Source organism: Hemibagrus wyckioides, linkage group LG04, assembly GCF_019097595.1.
Source record: "Hemibagrus wyckioides isolate EC202008001 linkage group LG04, SWU_Hwy_1.0, whole genome shotgun sequence".
Lineage (NCBI taxonomy): Eukaryota > Metazoa > Chordata > Actinopteri > Siluriformes > Bagridae > Hemibagrus > Hemibagrus wyckioides.
Window position 1 is genome coordinate 23,951,853 of NC_080713.1, and position 20,236 is coordinate 23,972,088.

General features: G+C 40.3%; 1 protein-coding gene across 9 annotated transcripts in view; it reads left to right on the top strand.

Moving 5' to 3' along the window:
• Positions 1-20,236, top strand: part of shank3a (SH3 and multiple ankyrin repeat domains 3a) — a 253,618-nt gene that overhangs the window by 68,166 nt on the left and 165,216 nt on the right. For 8 of the 9 annotated variants that reach the window (XR_009204503.1, XM_058388450.1, XM_058388454.1 and 5 more), the window contains one exon: positions 2,203-2,689. The exons of the other annotated variant lie outside the window; for it this stretch is intronic. Coding sequence is in view for 7 of the 8 variants with exons in the window: in XM_058388450.1 (XP_058244433.1) it covers positions 2,396-2,689 (294 nt within the window). In the remaining variant the exon portion in view is untranslated. The remainder of the gene's footprint in view (positions 1-2,202; positions 2,690-20,236) is intronic. 9 annotated transcript variants of the gene reach the window in all.

Sequence of the window (20,236 nt, forward strand, 5' to 3'; positions counted from 1 at the left end):
CTCGTCTATCTACTGAGGAGAGATAATATTTAATAAAGAAGGAGCATGTGCACCATTGTCTTGAATGTCACATAATTACATAGTGATGGAAAGGGTCAGAACCTGGAGTCTTGTTGAAGACCTAGGGCAGAGCTGCACAAAGAGGTCTCAATGAATTTCAAGCTTAATTTAAATACAAATGAAGGAATCTGTTGAATGAAATAGATTAAGCTTGTGTGAAGCATCGCTCATACTCATTGAATTTTTGAGTAAACAGTAGTAACTGTAGTGCGGAGTGGAAGAAGCCCATTAGCTTTGCTCTGAGCAGCAGTTTAAAATCTGCTCTGTTTTTTCTTCTGCTGCCTCACAAAGAGACCAGGCTGTGCTATGAAGAGACAAATGCGTGTGCGTTTGCATGAATTAGAGTGAAACGACAGTTTAGAAAATTATAAGCTTGTGCAAACAAGTGTAAAGGGAAAGAGCGGGAGAGAAAGAGAGAGTGAGAGAGCAGGGTCACTGTTAGAGTGATAGTGCTCACAGATAGAGAAATCCATTTCAGGAACAAAAGTGAATTAGGACAAGGGAGGACAGTAATGAAAGTGAGAGATGGCCAAATTGGCGATGTTCACTGGGATGAGAGTGGTGAAGTGGAGAGATGCGGTGCTGGAATGAGGAGACTGATTTTGCCCAATGACACTGAGAGGAAACACAAAGGCACCTGAGCGAATCAGTGAAAAGTGCAGGGTGTGCACATTGATCCAGCCTAGATCTCAAAGTCAAAGTCAAAGAAGCTTTACTGTCATACCTAGATCTCACCTATACACTCAGTATAGATGTATGAGCTTTAACTGTAATGATCATGTGATGCACAGAATTCGAAACAGCATTTGCTTCCTCCCGTTTGATGCAAAAGAATAAATTCTTAGCAAGCAATTCATTTTCACTTGAAATGCACACATTTTTTTTTTGCTTGACACACATTAAATAAAACGTATCCATGAAATTATACATATCTTGAATTTCAAGCAAGGATGATTCAGTCGTTAGAAACCTGGAGCCTATCTCAGGGGACTCAGGGCACAAGGCAGGTATGCCCTGGACAGCATGCCAGTCTATCACAGGGCACAATCACACACACTTACATACCCATTCACGCATTATAGACAATTTAGAGATGCCAATCAGCCTACAACAGAGGTTTTAGGACTTGGGGAGAGTACCCAGAGGAAACCCATAAGGCATTGAGAGAACAAGCAAACTCGGAACAATAATCATAGTGAAACTGAACATAAAGAAAGAAGAGATGTTGGGCTCAATGTTGCAGTGTGAGCTACTCAGTTAGTTAGTTTTCTCCGAGATGGTAAGTATGATGTTGCGTTAGCATGAAAGTTACGGGAGCTGAACTGTTTAAGCAGAATGTACAGAAGAGGTGCTGAGAGAGACTAAAGTGCTGCCGCATCAGTCTCTAGGTAGAGATGAAGTGAGGGCGTCCCTTACATCAGGGTTGTGGGTAATGTATTAAAAGATTAATCAAAGTGGCAACAGAATCTGTCAACGAATTTTATTATAAAGTAAATCGTTGATGCCATTGAAGATCACAATTTAATTAGAAAGATTAATATGCAAGTCACTCCGGGGGGGTGGGGGTGGGGTGGCTGGTTTGGTTTTTAACTTTCACCTTAACCTTGACAGCATTTCATGAGAAATGAACCATGTTTAAGTGTGTGTGTGTGTGTGTGTGTGTGTGTGTGTGTGTGGTTATTGTGTTATGATTCTTGCCAAGTGATGCAGCATAGCATATGGTCAAACCTGGTAAACACACACACACACATATACACACAAACACACACACAATGTCAGATTGTTTATTTGACTCCACAGATCGACCATGTAATTCATGCTGTCTCTTAAATGCTTTGAAAATGAGCTGTGATGATGACATTAGCATGAAATCAATAAAAAATTCTTGATTGGACTTTATTCATTTTCTTTCTCACTCTATATAATGATATAACCCATGTATTAACCTTTAAAAATGATTCAACAATAAATAAAGCCACAAACCCTCGCACACTACTGCACTATAGCTTGTCACTGCATGGTGAGAAACCTTAATGTGCTACAGTATTTTTACCTCATGTGTTTATCTGCTAATCGTCTAACCTTTCTTTCTTTTTTGTCCATCTCTTTTTTTGTCTTTCCCTCCTCTGTAATCCTCTCTAGTGTCCCCCCTTTCTCCTCCCCTCCTTTTCCGTCCTCGTCTCTTCCGTGCGTGAGTGTGTGTGTACGTGTGCATGCGTGTGTGCGTGTGTGTGTGTGAGAGAGAGAGAGAGAGAGAGAGCAGTGCTGGGGGTATGAGTGTGTGTGTGCACGCGTGTGAGAGGGCTATGCAGACGGTGCTCCACACGCACGGAGCATGCTTGTGAGTGGAGGCTCCGGCCAACATGAGCCTCCCGAGCCCAGAGCGCGTCCACAGCATCAGTCCAAACCCGCGTGCACCCTCCTCCCTTTCTCGCTCCCTCCCTCACTCCCTCCCTTGCTCCCTCTCTTCGTCCACGAGCCTCAGCCGCACCGCCTCTCCTGCGCCAGCCAGGGGGACAGCTCCCGCAGTTCCCACGGTGACGGTTGCCGAGCGCCGGCCTGCCCCATGGAGGAAGCCCAAGGCAACACGCTGGTCGTCCGCATCGGCATCCCCGACCTGCAGCAGACGGTGAGTACACTTGTCTCTCCAAACTCTCCCCCTCTTTCTCTCACTCCTCTCTCTTCTCTGTAGAGCTTTTTCCCCCCTCGCACTCTGTCCCATTCTCTCTTCGTTGCCGGTCCACCTGCACGCTCCGTTTGTTGTTTTCACTCTTTGCCTTTTCACTCTGTTTCCTGTCTAAATAAATCTAAAAAGCGCTCTTCATTAGCAGTACCACGGCTGACTTTGACAACTGAGCACTTAAGCAGGGAGAGCGAGCAGCGAGAGGTGAGAGAGTGTTTGCCTTGTGGGACCGGTGTAATTCTTACAAAGGGTAATTTTGCCTCTTGAGCTGTCAAACTTGACAGGTTGTTGCCCTGTAGTGTACTGTGTCCCTGCAGCCTGTTCAAGAGAATCGCACATATGGCTGTGATGGATAAGGGGCAGAGAGAGAAAGAGAGAGAGAGAGAGAGAGAGGCTGAGAGAGGCAGGGTGCCTCTTTCATTCTCTCCTGCATTTCATTTCTCTGAAGTGTAGTTACTAACCTGTATGATTTCTGAGGACAGATCATGCAGTAGCCATGTAATTAATTCGGTTTCTGCGTCCAGCAGGGATTGCTGTGTGATTGTGGAGATCTGCCCTGATGCTGTCTGTGAAACACGTGGAGCTTTTGCTGCAGGCTTAATTGGCATCTCTGTGTGTGTGTGTGTGTATGCAGTCACATATGGCTGCTTGATTTATGCCGTTTGAGGCCTGGATGTGAACATAGGTCTTGTACAGACACTGCAGTGACAGAGGTTATTCTAAAGAGTCCTTGCAATTTACTCGTTTGCTGGATAATTTATTTCATTATGGAGCTCGCTGTACGCTGTGTCGTGTCCCAGCAAGTTTTATTACCACAACTTCCTCCTATGACTGGCTTTGGTTTTAGTAGCAGCAATTTTTTTCTGAATGAGAATCGTGACTGCTGTAAAGGAATACGCTCAGATTTCTTTTAACTATGGGAATAATTGCATTATACAGGTTGGTTGTGGCCTGGTATGGAAATTCGTGCTGTGTCTAAACCTTTTCTAATCTGCATAACCCCTCTTCTTTCTCTGTGGGATTATATACCACATGTGTGATCCCAAAGAATAAGAAAGTGGCAGAATCCTGTCCAGCTGTCCGATCGCTAATAGGTGAGTGTGTGTGTGTGTGTGTGTGTGTGTATGTGTGTGTGTGTGTGTGTGTGTATGTAAAAGAACTCATTAAAAGAAGAAAGCCAAAGTGTTGTGTGTCCTTTAGGGACGCCTGTGCTTCTGTGCTAATAGAGCAGGGTGAATGAGAGCACAGAGAAATCTGTAAATGTCATACTTTCACAAGCAACTCTGCTCCATGCCGCTTTCAAATGTTAATGCACACATGCTAAATGTGAACACATTCCCTCCATGCATTAGAATAGACATTTTTTCTGCCGTTTTCTTCCTGTAGAATGTCTAATCTTGAAGTAGCATTTAGCATGTAGCTGTACAGTATATTTGTATGGGTGTATGTATGTAGCTAGCGGTATATCATACCACTTTCTGTATCTGTTTACTACTCTAAATATTCATATCTGTATCTGGGTTTTTTTTGGATTTAAACCCATATGTGAGTGTGGCCTGGACCCCACCACTATCGTGGCTCTTGAACGGGTAACTGGTTTTGACCTTCAACTAGGAACTAAAAGAAAATGTACCAACTTGGAATTCCTACTCGTAAACTCTGGACGGTCTTCATAACCCTGAGTTTTAATGTATGACTATATGACACTGATGAGCTAACTCACTCATCACGGTTACCTGGATTGATTGCTGCTAACGAACATCAATATAGATCATGACATAGTTCAGACTTCCCTCTTCCAAGGTAAGTCAAATGGAACATACACTATATTGCCAAAAGTTTTGGGACGTCTGTATTTACATGCACATGAATGTAATATGGAGTTGGCCCGCCCTTTGCATTAACAGTTTCAACTCTTCTGGGAAGGCTTTTCCACAAGATTTAGAAGTATGTTTATGGGAATTTGTGACCATTCCACTAGAAGCGCATTCGTGAGTTCAGGCACTGATGCTGGATGCTGGCTCGCAGTCTCCGCTCTAATTCATCCCGAAGTTGTACAGTCAGGTTGAGGTCAGGATTCTGTGCAAGTTCCTCCACACCAAACTCCCTCATTCACGTCTTTATGGACCTTGCTTTGTGCACTGGTGCTCAGTCATGTTGGAACAGGAAGTGGTCATCCCTAAACTGTTCCCACAAAGTTGGGAGCATGAAATTGTCCAAAATGTCTCGGTATGCTGAAGCATTAAGAGTTCCTTTCACTGGAACTAAGGGGCCAAGCCCAACCCCTGAAAAACAGCACCTGAATTCAATGAGTTGGAGAGGTGTCCCAAAACTTTTGCCAGTATAGTGTATACCCCAAGAAACAGTGGGGAAAAAAACCCAGAGGTAGAAATGCCAGCACTGTCAGCATGTCATAAATAAACACTGTAAATGCATTGTGCACCATGGTCTTTGTTTGTCCCGTGAGCTTCATCTGAGTTCTCTCTTGCATCTGAATGAAAGGAAAAACCTCTAGCTTGCGCTCCTTTTTTTGTCACATCCCATGGGATCTCAGTCCCAATGCACTGTGGCCCTTTCTAGCAATATTTCTGTAGAAAACAGTGCAAGCGTTATTCATATCTGTATTTGTATCCATTTAGAAGACATTATTTGTTCAACCTGAGTAAGGGGAAGGTACAGGCATAAAGGAAGTGGTATAGCTCACTGGTTAAAATATTGGACTAGGGATTGGAATGTTATAATCTGCAATCTCAGGTCCCTCAAGATACTGGTTCTGGGGCCTTGGGCAAAACCTGTAGAGGTCAGCTGTATAAAAAAGTAAGATAAGTTCTGGATAAGGGTGTCTGCCAAATGCTGTAAATGAATAATGTATTCAGGTTTGCTTGTCTTTAATATGTATGTTTGTATTTATGTAATATTTGAGCTATACCTGTCAGTATTTTGTAGTGGTAGGTTTTAGACTTACAGTTTATTCCCAGAACATTATAGCAGTACATTGCATGTCTGTGAAAACTAATAAGAACTGGTCTCACTTCCAAAACACACACCTGACTTCTGTAGACCTCAGACAGGCAAGGAGATAGTATTTTTTTATCTTTCAAATGTATGACAGCTCTTTTGAAATAACATCTATTTTTCATGCACCTATGAAATTAGAGGGCTTTGTACCGTTTACTTCAACAGGGACTCTTCAAGTAGGAACTCTTCCATGTTCCATTTTGCTGTACTCCTTCCCTGGAACCGAGAGAAATGCATTAGCCCATTTTCCATCAGCCCATGAGAATTTTTTTTGCATTAGCCCATGCGGCATAGTACATCGTTGTGAGCCACTGCTTTTAATTCTCAGTTGTATCAGTGAAGGAGATTAGTTAAGGCAAAACACGAAAACAAAAAATGAAAACTGAAGGTAACCTGTTCTGGTCTTTCTGACCTGAATCTTTCGCTATGAACAAAGCCCTGAACATTGACCTCTGCAGGACGCAGCAGAGAGCAGAAACACAACAGGGTTTTTTTTGCGATTCTGAGATTTCAGTTGTGAGCTCAGGAAATTCACCTTTTCTTCACAAAAAACCTTAAATCCTTATTCCCTTAAGCACAATCTACATCTTGTCTCCTCTGTCTCATATATACGTCTACAACCTTCAATGAACTTTGAAGCTGAAACTGGTGTTTGTTCTTGTGGTTTCCCTTTTTCTAGTCTTGATTTGTTTTCCTCATTATTGATAACACAGTTACAGTTACAGTTAAGGGGTAGTTTGTTGTGTCCATGTGTTAATGTGGATGCTGATTTTCTGCAGTGATGACATTCATAGTATTAATTATATTATGCAAAATAAGTGATGTATCTGTAATCTGTGATTTATCAGGAAAAGTAATCTAATATATATAATTATAAGATAATTATAACACACGAATACATAGCAGGTGAAGAAGCATCCTGAAGTTCCCAGGAGTAATATTATTAATCACCATATACATTAAACATCCCTGTCAGTACTACAGAGCCGGTAATATGGTAATAGGCAGTCGGAAATTTCATGGAACTGAAAACTAATCATTACCAGATACAGTCATTTCACAACATGTGGAAGGTAAGAGAGGCCAGCAGTGACTGGAAAAGAGCTGAAGGATGACCTGAAAGCAGCAGGAGCAGCAGTTACATAGAGAACATAAAGCAATGTAGGTGCTTCAGTCACCTCTGTACCCAAGTACTCTGCTAGAAAATAAGCACCGAGATGCACTTTTTAAAAAAAAATTTCACATAAGCAGACTGAACTCTTTCCGAACAAAAGACCGAAAGCAAAATCTTTGGCAGCAATTCGGCTTGCCATGTTCCGAATGGTTAAGAATGGTTGTAAGAAAGAATGGTTGTGTGTATTATGCCAAGCTCCAAGCGATACACAGAGTGGGGAGCTTCATGATATGCGGCTGCTTCTGCTAGCAGTTCTACACATCATTAAAGGAAGGATGAATTAAGCAGTGAAATGGCACATATTAGAGGAGAATTTCATCATATCAGCTGTATACTGTTTAGTTCATATTTAGTACAAAGTCTTTGTAGAATTTGAAAAGGATATCTTCTGTGGAAGTACACTATGTTTCCAAAAGTTTTGAGCCATCAGCCTTTGCACGTGAATGTAATATGGAGTCGGCCTGCCCTTTAGAGCTATAACAGCTCCAACTCTTCTGAGAAGGCTTTCCACAAGGTTTAGGAGTGTGTTTATGGGAATTTTTTGACCGTTCCTCTAGAAGCATATTTGTGAGGTCAGGCACTGATGCTGGATGAGAAGGTCTGGCTCACAGTCTCCGCTCTAATTCATCCCAAAGGGGTTCTATCAGGTTGAGGTCAGGACTCTGTGAAGTTCCTCCACACCAAACTCTCTCATCCATGTCTTTATGGACCTTGCTTTGTGCACACACACACACACACACACACACACTAAATTGTCCTGTTTGCACGCACATGTCACTTTACATTTATATATATTTATATTAATCCTGTTTACATGTGTCACTTTAATATCTGCAATCACTGTATACACTGTTCTTTCATTGACTAACATTGTCTTGTTCATTGCACAAAGTCAGCCTATATGTTGTTTGTCTGCACTGTCTTGTCTTGTCTTGTCTTCCGGTGCACTTCTGTTGTATGTCTAGTTCTTAAAGACTACACCTTAAGTATAGTTTAATTTTTTAGTTTAATTTGAATACTTAAATTATAATTATAGTTTAATTTTTTTATCTCTATGTTATAGCTCTATGTTTGTCTGCGTCACTGTACTTTGTCTGTGTTCTGTGTAGCACCTCTGGTCTAGGAGGAATGTTGTTTCACTTCACTGTGTACTGCATCTGCTATATATGGTTGAAGTGACAATAAAGCTTCTTTGACTTTGACTTTTGACTTTGTGCCCTGGTGTACAGTCATGTTGGAACAGGAAGGGGTCATCCCCAAACTGTTCCCACAACGTTGGGAGCATGAAATTGTCCAAAAGTGTCTTGGCATGCTGAAGCATTAAGAGTTCCTTTCACTGGAACTCATACAAACCCAACCCCTGAAAAACCCCTGAATTAATTGATTTGGAGGGGTGTCCCAAAACTTTTGGCAATATAGTGTATAATAAATAACAAAATGAGACCCTTTGCTGTATATTCACTGTACTCTATACTCTGTATACTGTACTCTAATTAAACTGAAAAAACAATTAAAATTAGGTTGAAAAAGTCAGCTTTAATAAGCTGTAATGGGTCATCCGTAACAATTATAGTAACTACGGCTCTAATCTCCCTATAGGACCAATTACAGTAATATGAAGTAAAAGAATCATGTCTATTATTTGTTTGCAAATCTTTTGCAGAAAAGGTGTCCCTATAGAATTGAGCATGGAAGTCACCTGAGGCCGGGTCTCTTCCCAGGTACCGCTCTGCCTGGGCCATAATGCAGCCATTTGCAGTTTTTTTCTTGTTTCTGAGGCTTTTTGCCTCCAGGTGTGTCTGTAGTAAGTGAAATGCATGCTCACTGGGGTTCAGGTCAGGTGAAAGTCCAGCTTTGAAGGAAACTCTATAGTTGCTTTAGCAGCATGTTTTTGCATCAAGGGCTGGTCATTGAGTTTTTAGTTTTTGGTTTCTAGCTCTGGGCAGTTAAGATGCGTCTGCGCAAGTCAGATTCCACTGCCATCAGCAGTCATTTATTACAACAATTCTTTTTCTGGCAGCTCAACATGTCCATGACACCATTACTCACATTTATCCCCACAGATCCTCCTTTCCACCACTCTGGCACATATTTATCATTTCATCTTTTTTTGAGGCTTACTTTTGGTTTGTATCTTTGGTATCACTGTTAACACCTCTTTTGTTGTGTTATATGTCTCTGATTGATTTATTTTGAGATGGCTTGTTTCACCGACTTTGTTGCTGTTTTCTCTTCACACCAGAGAGGTGTCAAGCATCGAATGCAAATGGCACATCTTGAGTCAATTCTAGACCTTTTCCTAGCTCTCTTGTGTGCCTTGTGCACTCTTGTATATCTAAAGAGGTAATGACGCAAAGCGGTCTGGGAAATAACCGAGTAACATTTGGCGCTCTTAAAAAAAGGGGGGGACTTTGGGCTACACAGATCCTATACAGTTCACAGTATACGGACATTTATATCATAGCTAATGTTCTGAACTTGCCGTTGTTTGTTTATTTCAGAGTATAAACGCAAAAATAACAAATGTACCATTGATATTCAATGTCTTATAACCTGGACTAGAGGTGTGTATCAGGACTGTCGCAAAGGTGTGTGTTATTAAACTCACAGGACAAAGAAAGGCCTGGAAAGTTGTTAGAGAAGTCATCTATAAGCAAAGCTGATTAAAAAATGAATGCCTGTAATGCAGACAACACGCATAAGCCAAGATCAATATTGCAATTCGTACATCTAAATTCTTGTAATTTCTTTTTGTTTGTATCGTTTAGCAAACAGACTCATGCATACTGTATCAGAGACGTTCGGATTGAGCAGGGGCTTTCAACAAGCTTAGAATTTTAATATTCCATAAAGTATTTTGGCTATTTTGTGTAGTAATAGTAAGTCAAAGCGACTGCAGTATAATCTTGTGCTCATCACTTATCCACTAAGAGGAACTGATAAATAAGTTCTAAATATCTTCAGGGTTCTAGTATAATTCTAGTCACCTTGACAATCCACTTCCTAATTATTTTCATGTCTTATTAGTCACATATTCATGCTATTTATTAGATAATTTAGTGATGTTTCTTTTTCCGCAAAAAAAAAAAGCATTCAAAGTTTTCTCTTTTTCTCATTTATAGTCTTTATTTGCATCAGTCGTGTCTTCCCAGTTGCCATAACTTTGCAGAGTGAAATGCGAGCTCGGTACACGGAACACACCTCGCAATGGCAGGACAGAGGTTAACAGGAACTCCTACATTAACTGCTATATTGATGCATACATGTACATCCTGTACACAACCTACACAAAGATGGGGGGAAGCTATTAATATTCCAGATTTTTATTCATACTAGTCAAATGTGATAAATTTAGATATTGCCCTGGATGGCAGGGACAAAAATACAACAAACCAACTTGGAAAGCAATAAGCAAAAGCTATTCCCCTGTGTACGGAACTCCAGACTTTGCTGACGTAACACAACAGTCGGGCATATTCCAGTGCAAAATCACTTTGAGTGAAAATAAATCAGAAGCTTGTGGAAGTGCCAAGCTGTCTGAGTTTATTTCTGAGTTTATTCCAAATTATTTGCCGGGACTTCATTTCTATGAGGCATATTTAGGATCTATTTTTAAGTTTCAAGATGTCCACATTTAAGGCTTCCAAGTTGCGTGACAGGAAAGTGTTCGCCTTGTCATCGGGCGATTGAAATTGAGTGGGATGGACGGCATCCTCTTTCTCCCCGTCCAGTCATAGAGATTTTAGTCAGCTGTGGGCATCTGTGAGCTCAGGTATGTGGAAGAGGACATATAGTGCTTTTCTCAAAGTGTGTTACTCTGCCTCGTGATGCAGCATGAGCAGCAGTTTGGTTCACATGTCTCTGAGGAAGTACCTTCACTCTCCCGGGTTATTTGAAAGGGGAGAACTGACTGGAGGGTGGGAATTTGGCAGCTGACCAAACAGTGGGAGAAAGAAGGGGGAACAAAGGATATCTTAATATGCGCCAGAAAGGTGGATGCTTGCATAGTACTTTCTTAATATATCTCTAGCAATATTTTGTTGGTGTATAGAAACTGTGAAGGTTTTCAGTAATGCAGGTCTTGTCTCATTTTGTCATTTACCTATGAACTGAAAAGACGCTCCAGATGAAGGCAGAAGATTCTTTAAGGTATCATCACCTCATGCAGCTTGACTTACTAACCTACCACTGTGAATCAGTAGGCATTTAACTGTTAAATGCATACATCACTGGTGACTTACTGTAAAACATTTTTCCTCTTTTTAGTAACTTTCTACCTTGAACAAGCAAAAAAATTCTCTCTCAATTTCTGCTTATTTTAAACTTCTGTTCGAAGTAATTGAATGAATGTGGCTCCAAAGCCCCCCCTGTCCTACTCCTGCCATTGCTCTTCGTTGAAATCGTTTTCCTTTCCTATCTTTCCTACTAACCTCTCCTCTTTACCTCTCTTATGGGTTTTGTGAATTGGAAGGCATCTTGCCCCCTCTTCTGGCATGCCTGTTTGGTTGGCATGATGATGCCATCCATCACGATGACTGTGTGGTGGCAGCCGTGTGGTTTGTGGAGGCGGCTCACGTTTTCCTGATGCTATTTTTATCTCATTCAACACCAACCAGTCCATGTGTGTGTGTATGTGTGTGTGTGTTTGCTGGGCCATTCAGGCTGATCACGAGCTCCAACTCTATCTCACTCTCTGTCTTTCTGTCACCATCCTTTCCTATGTTTCACTGTCCTTCTCTCTTTATTTGTCTCTCTTGATTTCCCAGAGCCGTGTTTGCCCTGGGAGTACAGTTCATGCCTTTCAAACCTTCACTGGGACAAAGAGAATTTTGGACTCTGGTGCTAAACTGCACTGTGTTAGACAATGGGGCTATCTACTACATCTATCTACCGCTAGTGTGTATTGTGTTTCTGTGTGTGTGTGTGTGTGTGTGTGTTTGGACACTAACCACTGCATTGTAGCCATCAGACTAACTGCAGCATATTTAGGGCTTTCCCTGTACTCCTCCCTACAGCTATAATAGCGCACGTCTCTTGAAGCTGTACTGATCACTGCATGAATTGTGTGTCGTATTCACAGAAGTTAACAGTAGTTTCCAGAAGAAAGCTCAAACCACACACTCGTATCATAGCAGGAGGTTATTGAGAAAGGTCGATTTTTTTCTTTTTCCACCACCACGCTAATTACGGATTCTGCAGGGGAGAAATGGTGGAGTAATTGTATCCTGTTTATTCACGGCTCATGTAATAAGTCAGATGAATAGTTCAATCAGAATAATGTTACATTTCTCAAGTGCCGTCGGTCAGACGAGGACATTATTACATGACTCACCACCAAGCATACAAATTAACCATGAATTAGCATGACTAAACCATGACACGGTTGCTTGAATCCTTGTTTATTTGCCATTTCCAATGAAAACATGGCTGTCAAAGTTAAGGTTAAAGTGAGAAAGAAAAATCCACCCTGAACGTCTCCCTGAATGATTCATCTTCATTCATTTTGTCATGAAATTATGAGCTTTTTTGTAGTTTAAACACATATAACACTTTCCTACATTACCCACAATCCCAATCTACCTTCTGATAATTAGCCCTCCCTCCATGTCTGCCTGAAGAGAACAATGCTTTAGTGCTACAGACTGTCCACTCCTCTATCCGCTCATATGTAAACTATGTGCTCAAACATACCAGTTTCCAAAGCTTCAGCTTTCATGCTAATACCACCATTGCGCTAGTCATATTGTAGATTACCAACCACTCCAGCTGAGTCTTATCCATAACTGTGTATGTGAATACTGACTGAATGACAATACTTAATATTGATGTTTTTGTTTGCACCTCATGAACAAATTATATTACCGGTCTCATGAGAAGAATCTCATGAGAAGAATGTCTTGTCCCATCTCCTAAGCATTTGAAGTCAACATCAACATCAGTCATCTTAAAGATGTAAGATACTCATATTATAGCACTCCATGCACAGTTGCTGTCTCTTTGCACTGCAGATCCTACATACAGTATTAAACATAATATATTAACTTGCATGGTTATTTACTAATCTTTGAGGTTTGGGTTTGATGATTGGCAGCATAACAAACCATCTGTTGTGATGTAGATGGAACTTCTTAGAAATTTTCTTTCTGAAGTAATTTCCTTTTACATAGATGCACTTCATTTAGCTGTACTTCAACCAGCCTGTGCAGTGAGTGACACTAACACTGAAGGACGCTGATGGCCCCTCTCAGCTTGTCAGTTAAAAGGAAAGAAGATTTAATTGCAGCTGAAAAGTAGAAAGCGTGTCAGACGCGTCCATCATCTCTACCCCATCTCTAACAGAAGGGGTTTTCACTAATCTGACATTTTAGCCTTTCATGGGCCATTATACTGTCGCTTAGCACTTATATTCATTCATTAATTCTTGTAGCTATATTAAAATAGCATCATTAAGTGAATACACCTATGTTTTTCTCTTCGTTTTTCCCCCAGTTTGGTCTCTTGCTAATTCTCACCCACCAATTCCAAACACCGATCAACTCTCCCTTTTCATACAACACTTACCAATTGAGGACGATGCTTCCTGTGAGACAGGCAACTGCATCTTTTCTGACTTATCCCTATGCTGCGTCATAGGGCAGTGTAACAGACGTTTAGGAAGGTGCTGCTGCCCTCTTCCCAAATACATGAGCACCCAGATGCCGATGATTGGCTGGTGTTACTGTGTCACAGTCTCATTGTCATTGCTCCCACCTGGAGACCCTAGCAAGCTGTGTTCCCTTGGCTCAGGTGTTTTTAAACCAAATTCTTATTCACTGATATCTGTAGTGGATGTGGGATTACCACTGACAAATTTCTACAGTATTCTTTACTACAACATCGTGGACATCTCAGAGAACACTCACATTCCAGTGAAGGAAAATGCTTTAGGCAATATTTAGCCACTAAAACATCTACATGTGCCGTTAGTTGTCATTTATCGCTGTGCCTCAGTAAATATCAGATAAAAAATAAAATAGATTTTGGAAATATTTCTGAAAATGAATGAAATTACAGTTATTGTATTCATGCTTATTTGATTTCAGCTCCTCGCTCTGCACACCTGTAACACAATATGGAAGTAATTTCTCAAATTAAAAATAAAAAGCGGATTTTACCAACCAATGGTCATCGCAAAACCTTCTTTATTTAATGGTTCAGTCATAGTGCAATCATCATTGCTTTTCATTTGTGCCGGCTGCAGACCTTCTGTTTCTGCATTTAATATTTTGACAAATACCCCAGTGTCACCACTGTGTGCAGAAACCAAAAAAGTTCCAGCTGAATTCATTCAGGTGTCAGAAGCCTACACTGAAAAAAGGGGAGAGAATGATTAACACAAGTCGAGCAGAATAAAAGAGCAGTGATCTCTAACTGTGCACTCATATGGTGGATCAACAAGGTACCTGTGTATAATAGATTGGACAGTGTATCAAAAAAAAAAAGCCCTTGCAATGGTGCTGTGCTTGATCCATGTGTACCACACACACACACACACACACACACACACTACTTCCATCCAGAAAATATATATTTAAATGTATATGACCAATAATATAAGCTAAATAGACCTAATAAACAGGGAAGTCATTGTATGGTTATGTCATTTGTACCATTTACTTTCACTTGACCTCCACTGCAAGTGATTTTCATGGCAATGTGTTTCCTGTTCCGTTCTCAATAGAGGAACATTGTGCAAATGATTCTTTGTGGTGTTAATACACACGAGATACAGATTAGGTTGAAAAAAAACCCTGGAGTATTTTTTGAAGAGAGCTTATTCATTAGGCACCTCTACCTGTAATACGTTTCCCCAATAATCTCTCTAATAGATGGTTATATGACTGCTTTTAAAGCTAAATATTGAATCACCCCCCCCCCTTCTTGTCAGGCTTTTATTCAGGAACAGAATTCTCTCCCACAGCATTAAAGCAGCATCTCACTTTGTGAATATATGATGGGAAAGCAGACTATTTCCCAGACTTCTCTGAGAAATGCATATTATACGCAAATGCTATGAACGTTATTCATGTGTTACTATGCACTGGACAACATCATGAATATTCCTTTATGAAACAATATCTTGAGTGGACCTTTGTTCTCCTTGTGGTCGTGTAACGGAAATGAGGGACAGTGTTTGCCTCAAGCTCTCACTGACCAGGGCAGAGAACAATTGAACTCGGGGTAATGCGGTTCAGTCAGGTCAGTAGCTGTAGTAGCTCTTGTGTTTCAATTATAAGAGTGTACACACAAACCATATACACTGTAGGTGCACATATGGATGGATGGACAGATAGATAGAGCTGAGATTGATGGTGTTTATGTATATGATGGCAGTCGTGGGATTGTGATTTCTTGAAACTGTCCTTTTTGTTCTGAGAAGTGAGTGGTATCGATACCTAACCTTCACACGCATACGTGGTTCTTCGCAAAACTGATGCCACAAGCACATCTTCTCTGTGCTCTATATAGGGCTAGTTTGACTGGGTTAGTAGACTGAGCCACATGTATTACAATGGGAAGGTCTAAGGAGCTCAGTGTACTTCACAGGAAGAAGATCATAGATTTACATAAGTCAATGATGTCAATTTCTATGCAAATTTAGGCACCAAGGCCATCTGTAGGAACAGTTGTTCGCAAGTACAAAATACATGGTATAGTGGTCTCTTTTAGCCAAGGTCAGAATGATAACCCAAACTGTCATCATCTGCTGAGAGGAAATAGGTCTTCATGGTCAGAAGAAATCAAACAACAGCAAAATAATCTGCTAGAACTCCGATAGGGCTTAGAGTCTGCCATACCTGGCTCAGGCTCTTTGTTGATGTCATGGACAAAGAAAAAGTATTCTGGAGAAGAGTCTTATGGTCAGATGAATCAAAGACTGAGTTATTTGACCACAGACATATGTTTGAAGGAAGAAAGATGAGGCATTCAGCCCCCCTAAATCATTGTATTTTTACCAAATATTACATGTGCTGCAATGTAACAAAGTGTGCTAAGTTATACAGCTTTATAAAATAGCTTAATGTGTGAATTTGTTTGTGATAAGACAAGCATGTGTTCTATTCATTCCTTCACAGAAAAGAAAAGTTGAAATCTCAAAACATGACATGCATTTTCTTTACAAGGGTGTGTAAACTTTTGACCTCAGCTGTGGAAAGAGATATAGGTGATCTGACTGGTACATTATATGCAGTGATGGATGGATAAATGATTGGATGGAGAGGGGGATGTTGGCAGGTGGTTGGGAAGACAGATGAATTTGTAGTTGGATGGATGGGCAAGCAGTTGGGCAGATAGATGAAAGAATAGATAGCTTGTTAGGTGGTTTGGCACATCTGTGTATGTATTATGGTTGTAGCAATACGGCATATCCTCTCACTAAGTTTCTTGATTCAATATGTTGCACGCAATGCATTAAATAGTCTGCATGATAAAGTAGGCAATTCATCAAAAAGTACAGCTTGAATTATGTGAGATGTAACTTTTAAAATTTAGAATCTTCTGTGAAAAAATAATAAAACAAACCAGGATAAACTATGGGGTTTTGACAAAAAAAACATTAAAATAATGCTAGTATACTAGTATATTAGCTTGGGAAAGGGAGCATAGTGTCATTACTAAACTTCAGTTATTGCACTTTTATTATGTTGGATGTTTTAATGAAGTGAAAATAAAAACCTTAGCCATTTTCAAGCAATGCTTATTTTTGCAATTTCAAAAATGTAAACATGAAAAAATGTAAAAAGGAAACACCACCATTATGAATTTATATTGAATATGAATTTTGTATATAGTTACCCTCCTAGTATGTATGGATGGACAGATAGACAGATGTATGTATGGATGTATGTATGGATGTATGTATGGATGTATGTATGTATGTATGGATGGATGGATGGATGGATGGATGGATAGACAGATAGATAGATGGCTGGATGGATAGATGGATGGATGGATGGATGGATAGATGGCTGGATGGATGGATGGATGGATGGATGGATAGACAGATATATAGATGGATGGATGGATGGATGGATGGATAGATGGCTGGATGGATGGATGGATGGATGGATAGACAGATATATAGATGGATGGATGGATGGATGGATGGATGGATAGATGGCTGGATGGATGGATGGATGGATGGATGGATGGACAGACAGACAGACAGACAGACAGATAGAAAAGCAGCTGATGGATGGATGGATGGATGGATGGACTGACTAACAGGGACAAACAGATAGATAGACAGACAGAAAGGTAGGATGAATGGATAGATGGATGAAGGATGGATGGACAGATAGATAGATAGATAGATAGATAGATAGATAGATAGATAGATAGATAGATAGATAGATAGATAGATAGATAGATAGATAGATTATTCAAAGGATGGATTAATAGGTGAATGGATAGTATAATTAATGGATGGATGGATGGATGGATGGACGGATGGATGAATTGATTATTCAAAGGATGGATTAATAGGTGAATGGATAGTATAATTAATGGATGGATGGATGGATGGATGGATGGATGGGTGGATGGAAACACAGATGTTGTACGAGATGCAGTGTTGCATCAAAAACAAAACAAATAATATCTGAACTTCATAGTCTCAGCCCAAAACCAATATCAGCACTCTTCTGACAAACATCTTCCCTCTGGTGTTTTTTTTCCTCTTTCTTATTTATTTGTTTTTTGTCTCTGTACAGCCCTGGGGTTGTATAGCTGCTTTTGAAGGCAGCCACAAAAATCAAATCTTCAGAGAGCTGCATGCACCCAGCTGCACCACACTGCCCATCACTAGAATCACTGTCAACCCTACACACATATTACACTACATATGTCAACAGCAAAATGTGCAATAACAGGCTTATGATCCTTCTATATGCTATAAATACCCATTTCATAACTGCAATGATATTAGTGATATAAGAACCAAAATAGAACTGTGAATGGATTTATGACACACAACAAACTCTGTATATATCTGTTTAGCTAATTTCACAAGAGAAGGTTCATATTGACAGGACACAGTCCTGTCCAGTCATTCCTTCCTTACATATCAGTATAGGAATTTATTACCCTCCACTATAAGGCCAAATGTTTATATCTATTATATTGCTTCTGCTTCATTTTTTGGCCACCAGACATTATGTTTCTGACCCTATACCGAGTGATTGTGTATCTGGCAGTACTTGGGCTCTATTTTTGTGAGCATAATGCAGGCTCAGGTAGTAACTTGGTACATAGCAGTTTAATTGTAAAATGGGGTAGGGTTATCATGAACACATCAGGAGTTGATAATTCAGTTTACTTACAACAATCAACTCATATTTATAGTCATATTTCTCACAGCCTGAGAAATACAGAATTGCATAGCTCTTGCATAAATCCAAGGGATCCATCTATTATGCTTTTTTTCACTTCTCCACACAAGATTTCACCTAATTTCTAATGGGCAAAATATCTTTTTAGTCTACAGTAGTAGGTTCCCAAAGAGGTGAAGAGATTTTAGAGTCTCCTTTGCAACAGTTTGCGCTTCTAAAAAAAACCCCAAGCAGGTCTATGTCTACTTTCCTCCTAACATAGAACCATAACCACTGGTCAAGTTCAGAATAAATCACAGCATTTCACAAAAGATTCTAAGCTCATGTGCTTTTGGAGTTAGCCTGTTGTGACAGCCATTCAACACTGGACGAGCGTGAAGACCTAGCAGTTTGTCTCGATTGTTAAAGGAGAAAAGATAAAATGTTTTTACAGCCCTACAGTATGTTCTTTGTCATGTTGAAAGCCTGAAACACAGTGACCTGATTGTGAGACACTTCAACCAGGAAGGCACGTTGAGGACCAGCCATGTGCTAATGCAGTGTCAGACATACTGTAATTTCCTTCCATTAAACCTTTTGTCATAAAACTGACCCTGTACAGTGCAGAGATGCAGTTTGTCCTCATCAACAGAGGACCCAAGGGGGGGTCATCAACCAGAATTTGGTCAAAGAATTTGGACAAGCAAATTACAGGATGTGATTTTCACCAAAATGCACCAGATCTGTGGACAACTGGTCATACCCACGTGTGTGCGTGTTGAACACCTCATTTCAGGTTTAGTCTCCTACGATGTTGTAATGACCTCCACTCATCTGGGAAGGCTTTCAACTAGATTTCAGAGAGTGGCTGTGGATAGTTGATCATTCAGCCACAAGAGCATTAGTGAAATGTTGGTGTGAGGAGGCTGAGAGTGCAGTCAGTGATTTACTTCATCCCAAAGGTGTTCAGTGGGGCTGAGGTCAGAGCTCTGTGCAGGACACGTAAGTTCTTCCACTTTAACGTTGGCAAACCATGCCTTTATGGAGCTTATTTTGTGCACAGGGGCATTGCAATGCTGGAACAGGATTGGGCCTCTTAGTTCCAGTCTTTTCCATCTTTACATGCACAAATTTGAGATTCCTGGAAACTCATAGTTTTCTTCACCCCAGTCTCAAAGGTCAGCCATTCTACATGTGCACTCCAGACTTAAGGGAATTATTTCATGGCCTGTGTGAGTTGTGGTTCTGAGGAGAAAAGCTGGATCCCTTCTTATGACATATCTGAAAACTTAAATGGTTGGGGGATTCTCAGCACTATCTGATTTTTCACATGACTTGCATATCTGTTGGCAGTCCACTGTTTATTACACATGTGTTCTAACCAAATTGACCGTTCCATAGTATCAATTAACATTTTGGTTTTCACTTTGATCTGAGTTTGTCATTTATCTAACTAGTGCCTGTTCTTGATACTGAGATTGTCTGCGTATGTCTTTTAAATAAAACCTGCATTTGCATCCAAACCCTGTGCGATCTCCTGACACTGTGGGTGTTAACTCACTTGTGTAAGCCTCTAGAACACAGTGTTTTTATCTGCCAAGTCCTCGCCTCTACAACAGCAGTATATTCAGTGAATCTTCACTTTTTTGGAATTTATTTATTTATTTATTTTTGGTATCTTTAAGGCTTTGCTTAAAGTCTGAAAAATAACATTTTGATGTTGGGGTTTCTACTAAGAGAGGGTCCTGAGAGGCAGGATAGTTTTGGAGCTAAGTGGCTTTGAAAATGCCACTGCACCAACAATTTAGAAAGCCACACTCTCTTTTTCACTGCCTCACACTCAGTTCAGATGCATTTATCTTTATGGAAATAGCAACTAATTTAGAAACTCGGAGGGTATATACCACTATGTTAGTGCAATATGTTATGTACCTTCTTCCTGATACACTA